Source organism: Austrofundulus limnaeus, unplaced genomic scaffold (genome assembly GCF_001266775.1).
Source record: "Austrofundulus limnaeus strain Quisiro unplaced genomic scaffold, Austrofundulus_limnaeus-1.0 Scaffold176, whole genome shotgun sequence".
In the NCBI taxonomy this organism is placed as follows: Eukaryota; Metazoa; Chordata; class Actinopteri; order Cyprinodontiformes; family Rivulidae; genus Austrofundulus; species Austrofundulus limnaeus.
This window is the reverse complement of record NW_013952578.1, coordinates 914,374-920,961: the sequence shown is the minus strand read 5'-3', so window position 1 is coordinate 920,961 and position 6,588 is coordinate 914,374. Positions and strand designations below refer to the sequence as shown.

At 39.9% G+C, this 6,588-nt stretch overlaps 1 protein-coding gene across 1 annotated transcript in view; it reads left to right on the top strand.

The window, feature by feature from the left end:
* lrrc7 (leucine rich repeat containing 7) overlaps positions 1 to 6,588 on the top strand; it is a gene marked incomplete in the record, with an annotated part of 55,654 nt that overhangs the window by 6,605 nt on the left and 42,461 nt on the right. The window contains 3 exon segments of the mRNA XM_014017770.1: positions 1,271 to 1,343; positions 1,590 to 1,607; positions 4,143 to 4,272. Coding sequence (XP_013873224.1) covers positions 1,271 to 1,343; positions 1,590 to 1,607; positions 4,143 to 4,272 — 221 coding nt within the window.

The following is a 6,588-nucleotide window of genomic DNA, read 5'->3' as shown; positions in this document are numbered from 1 at the left end:
AAAAATAATTGCTCGAGTAGAAAGTACAGATAACTGTGTAAAAATGTAATGAGTAAAAGTAAAAAGTACACTGAAAAATAATTGCTCGAGTAGAAAGTACAGATAACTGTGTAAAAATGTAATGAGTAAAAGTAAAAAGTACACTGAAAAATAATTGCTCAAGTAAAGTACAGATAACCAAAATTTCTACTTAAGTACAGTAGTAAAGTATTTGTACTTAGTTAMTTTACAACACTGGTTCTATCCTCCTCTGAGCATTCAGAAAAAACATGAAAGGCAAGTGAAGTGAGCTCGCCTCTGACGCCCCTCTGGGCCGTCAGCAGAGGWAGTATCAGAGCCGGGCCCAAAGTGGGCTGACCGACTTGTGAAAAAGCAACCTGCGGCTCAGAAAATGATTATGAGCTGATGACATCAGCGAGCGACCACAGGATTAATCAAAAACAGATTTATTACAGAGTGAATGTTATAAATGACATGAAACAACAACTTTGTATTTAGTTAAAAAATGTTGAACCACATGATCGTTGAAAATCATTTAATTCTGTTGTTTTTTTGTGTGTGTGTGTGTTTGATACAATCAAAACAGACATTAGCTGGATCAACTACAGGATAATCAACAGATTAATTACTGAGAGAATATTAAAAACTACCAGAAACAGCAACTTTAGTTTTAAAAATATTGAACCACAGGATCACTAAAATGAGTAAAAAATTTTTTCGTTTTTCACATGAGGATGACGTCAGCGAGCGACTGCAGGATTTATCACCGAGGGAATATTAAAGACGACACAGAACAGAAACTGTGTAGTTAGTTTAAAAAATTGAACCACAGGATCGCTAAATTAAGTTTATTTTGTTGGTTTTGTTTGTTACGAGGCAGACACCCGTCACACAATAAATACATCGTGGTCCATTTCAGCCCAGCTGAGTTCTGCTCCACGCCTCTTTTGGTTCATTTCTGAACACGTACAGGTGAACGGGGCCTGGCCGGCTTCTCCTGTGATTTTATGGGAGCTTAAAGCCGGACTGGTCTGTGCAGTGATTTCACTGACCTGTCTTGTGAAAGAGGCTATTAATGCTTAAAAACAACAAAAAGAACGACATGTAGTGAAAGGAGAAAAGCTTGTATCATATATTATGTATTTGATCAAATGCTGGAAAACCATAGCTCACTCAATTTATTTCTTTTTTTTTTTTTTTTTTTTTTTGGGGAGACTTTTTCGCGTCTCCAAAATGAGTCTTTGCATGTTTGTGCTTTCATGTGATGCAGGAATGTTAAAGAAGCTGACCACTCTGAAGGTAGATGACAACCAGCTGACCTCACTGCCTCACACCATTGGGAGGTAAGAAACTGACACACACAAACACACACAAATACACACACAAACAAAAAAAACCCAATTCTGAAGCCATATTCAGATTATAGGTAATTCAATTTTGTTTAATTTGATCCCTTTTATCAGTTCATTTTGGGTTGTTGTTGGGTTGTTTATCTTGTTTGTCACTGATCGCTGCTGTGTTGTTCTGGTGGCTGATGACTGTTGGGGGGGGTTCTGTGTGTTGTATTTGCTGCGTTGCCGTGGCGTTAGTCCGAAGCCCAAGCAAGGGTGAGTAAAATTAGCCTCCTGGATCCAAGGGCTTGTTCAGAGACGGACTGACGTTCAGCTGTGTTTCAGATACAGAAAAACCTGCTTCCCCATGCTGATAACCATTCCATGCAAGCATAAAGATGTTTCCTTTCACTGCGCTGAAGGTCTGAACAAAATCCATTTGCTTCATTTAAAATCAATTGCATATTTGCTAGATGGTAAAGATGGCAAATAAAGTGAATGCAGTGATGTAAACTTGTAGAACTGTTCCAATCCTTGTGACAAAACAACAAAGATTATTTTAGATCCAGACCTAATATAAAATATCTACGTTCATCACATCTCTGTAAAACATTTGATGAGTTACATCATTTAAGATAGGAATTATTTAATGATATTATTTGACAACTTTTAAGCCTTTGCACAAATAAATGGTGTGAAGGTAAAAATGCTATTAAACACTGAGGAACATTTTGGCAAGAGTTGTATCTGAACGCACTGAAAGCTTTTTGTCTTCCTGAACAAGTTCCGGGTTTTAGTCTTGATAAGTACTGCTGTAGAGTCATTACTCCTCTTAAAGGGTTCTTTTCTTTTCCTACCTTATGTAGTGTTAAAAATGTTATTTTCCTCATGATGGGTATGATCCCCTCACATCGTTCCTTTTTCCAACATTTATGTTTCTAAATTATGGAAGACCGAAACTGACAAAATTAAAAATAAAAGCAGAACTATATAAATGGCACAATAAATAAATAAATACACTTAAAATACATCAAATAATTAAAAAGAGAGATATTTATGTTTTATTTATTTATTGGACCTTTTATATATTTCTGCTTTTATTTTTTAAATATGTCAGTTTTGGTCCTCCGTACTAAATAAGAGCCGTGTTTTAGTTGAAGATAATGTTGGAAGATAAAGCTGACTGTGGTGGGTATTTTGTGAATGGAGGTGGGCTGTGAAATAAGGTGCAAGTATGCAGTTTTACAAGTGGTGCACACAAAAAAATAAACAAGTCAAGTCTGAGTGACCAACTAGTCCAACGACCTTTATGACTTCCTCTTATTAGTTGTGTTTACATAGACACAAGTAATGGAAATAAATGGCCAATCTGGAAAAAAAAGATTAAAAACATCTCTTAAACACCCCAATCTGATCTGATTCATGAATTATTCTAGTTGTGGAACACTGACCTGACTGTGCGCCCTGCCCCAATCTGACATATTTCCGCCAGGCTAGATACTAATTTGTCGGGGAAGCTAAATTGGTCGGTTAGCGATAAAACATTTCTGTTAGAAACGGTAGAAAGTGTAGGAATGTGGAGCGCAGTAACGTCTCCAGCATTATTACAACCTGCTGCGGGTCCATTCTGGGCACTCAGAAGGCTTGTTGGAACATTTCTTTATGTTCAACACGGAAGTAGAACTTCTTCTTCTGTGTTTTTTTAAGGAAAGTTTACAACCCCGCACATATCAGTGCTTTAGTTCTGAATAAAAGCATGTAAACGCTCATCGTGATCAGATCAATTAATTTTGTGCCTGTCTAAATGATACATTCGGATTATTTAATTTAAATACATTTCAATCCGATCAAAGAACTTTGTGTATGTAAACATAGCTGGTGAGACCCAACCTTTAACCTTATCTGAATGTTTAGTAGTAAATTAAATTAGAAATGCAATAATGTTAAGAAAAAAAATTTATGATTTATTAATATTTTACGTTGCATATAAAGCTCTTTACTTGTTACCTTCCCTTTCCTCTGCTCTCATTTCTGACAGTATGGTGGCCCATATGGCGTGGTCTTTCGAGAATAATAATAGCGGACTAATGCAGTGTTAACAAGGACAGTACATGAATGTAAAATTGTTGTCTCGTTAGCATTAGCCTGCTGTTAATTTGATGTCAGGCCATCGAAGGCAGCCAAAGGGCGGTCATGTGTCCTGTAGTGGCCTTACAATAGATGCCAGTGTACAACAGAGTGGAGGGAGAACGTTTTTAAAATCCAATTAGAAAAAAGTGAGAGCGGTGGAAATTATTGAAGGCCAAACTAATGTCGAAATTCTTTTGAAGGGCTGATTTAATCGTTGACTTAAACGTCCTTCATTCTCAATATGCGCCGCCTGGGAGTGAATTGAAAAGTTTGACGACTTTTTATTTTTATTTTATGTTAAAGCTGAACGTAACCAGTGTTTCTCCTCCCTGACCCTCACATAAAGGCTGCAGACCCAGACAGAAATATGAGGGAAAGATGAGCACGTTTTCTTCAGCTGTTAAATAACTTAAGTCAAATTTTTTTGTTTAGGAATTTCTTTTCAGCTGCAGATTCATTCTTGCTTTGCATTTGCAACAGCAGGGCAGCTTGTGGGCGATGATCTATTTTAAAATAATCTGAGTACATAAAGCAGCATGTCACCGAGGACTGTGAGACTTATTGATTCAGCTTTAGAGTTTGTTTATTTCCAGTTTCAGTCTTGCAGCTGACATGAAGTGGCATTCTGAATGGTTTTATTTTCTCTCGTTGTCATGCTCTTTCAATCTTTCTTTCCTCCAGTCTTTCTCTGTTGGAGGAGTTGGACTGCAGCTGTAATGAGCTGGAGTCATTGCCTCCCACCGTCGGCTACCTGCACAGCCTGAGGACTTTTGCTGCAGATGAGAACTTCCTAACAGAGCTGCCACGAGAGGTATGGGCATCACATCAGCTCATTCACAGTATAAATTGACAAGTAACACTAGAGAATAGGGATGCACGATGTATTGGCATTGACATCAGTATCGGCCGATGTTGGTCATTTTTTAGAATATTGGTAAAACTGGGCCGATATTAGTGTCTGATATTGATTTCCCATTTTTTTAGCTTTGGCTTTGTCTCAAGTCATGAGTTGCAGCTGACATGGGGCGTATTTGTCAGCCACCTACATCACTGCCCTGTGCTGTAGGATGTCTCAATTCGTGGGCGCCTATCGTGCGGCCGACAAAACCCTGAAAACGTTGGCTGCATCTGAGTATCCAACGCAGCCGACGGTATCCTAGAATTCATTCCACCGTCAGCGGATTAAACAGAAAAACAATGATGGCAAAGTTTTTGTTTTATTTGGCGGTGGGGTTTGAAAATTTATCACGGACAGAAAAATGTCTGTCCGTCCGTTTTCTTCCACTTATCTGGGGTCGGGTCGCGGGGGCAATCCCAAGGCGTTCCCAGGCTGGCTGAGAAACATAGTCCCTCCAGCGTGTCCTGGGTCTTCCTCGGGGCCTCCTCCCAGTGGGACGTGCCTGGAACACCTCACCAGGGAGGCGTCCAGGAGGCATCCTAACCAGATGCCCGAGCCACCTCAACTGGCTCCTTTCGACGTGGAGGAGCAGCGGCTCTACTCTGAGTCCCTCCTGGATGACTGAGCTTCTCACCCTATCTTTAAGGGAGAGCCCAGCCACCCTGCAGAGGAAACTCATTTCGGCCAATTGTATCCGTGATCTTGTTCTTTTGGTCACTACCCAAAGCTCGTGACCATAGATGAGGGTAGGAACGTAGACCGACTGGTAAACCGAGAGCTTTGTCTTTTGGCTCAGTTCTCGCTTCACCACGACAGACTGGTACAGCGCCCGCATCACTGTAGATTCAGCACCAATCCACCTGTCGATCTCCCGCTCCCTTCTTCCCTCATTCAGTGAACAAGACCCTGAGATACTTAAACTCCTCCACTTGGGGCGGGACCTCCTCCCCTACCCAAAGAAGGCATCCCACCCTTTTCCGGCTCAAGACCATGGTCTCGGGTTTGGAGGCACTGACCCTCATCCTGGCAACTTCACACTCGGCTGCGAACCGCTCCAGTGAGAGCTGGAGATCACGATCTGATGAAGCCAATAAGACCACATCATCCGCAAAAAGCAGAGATGTGATCCTAAAGTCAACAAAACAGATCCCCTCAACACCTCGGCTGCTCCTAGAAATTCTGTCCACAAAAGTTATGAACAGAATCAGTGACAAAAGGGCAACCTTGGCGGAAAATATAAGTTTAGCAACTTAGCTGAAGAAAGTTTTGTTGCAATGAGATGTTAAATAAAATGCAGTAAGAAGTACTGAAACCGGTGCTAAACTCAAATTAATAATGCTTTTTATTTATTTATCTGTAACTTTTTCTATTAAAACTGAATATTGTGAAGTTATACCTTGAAAAAACAACTAAAGCGATGTGATATAAAACATATCAGCATGGTAACGAGGCACCGCGTGGTCACGCAAATATATGTCTGCCGTAGACTAGACTGTCTCATTTCACAGCTGTTTATGCAGCTGACACGAGCGGCCTACGGCCCACGTAGACTGTGGTCAACGTCGGCCATGGTCTACGTCGGCTGCAACTCGTAAATTGAGACACAGCCTATGTGTTTCTGTTTTGGGAGGGGAAATAGTTGATCAAGTGGCATCTGTTTGATCCTGATAGTGATAGTGATGCTGCACAGACAGTCTGGTCGTTGTTTACAGTATCGAAAAAAGACACAAGTGTGTTGGTGTGTATATGCACATAAATAATTTGTGTGTTTGGCCATCGGCCGTAACAGCAAGAATAGTTCTGGATATCGATATCAGCTGAAATTTTCATATCGGTGCGTCCCTTCTAGAGAACATGCATTTTCTGCAAAAATGCAGTGTGAAAGCTTATTGCTGAAACTAGACTAAAAATAGTTTTACAAAGTAGCTAAAATAGCTGACATTAGCACACAAAAAAAACCAGAAAGAGCATGTTTGCTGAATTAAGAAGTGAAAAGCTGAATTAATCAAAAAAAGGTAAATTTAGCTGAAAAAGCTCAAATTAGATCAAAAGTAGCTAGAAACACAAAATAGCTGAAAATTGCAGTAAAAGAGCTGAAAGTAGCTCAAACAGTTGAAATTAGAAGAAAAGTAGAAAAGGTAAGAATGATAGCTAAAAGTTAAAATCAGCTAAATAGAAGCCGAAGGAAGCTGAAGTTAGCACAAATGAGTTAAAAAGACAGAATTATTC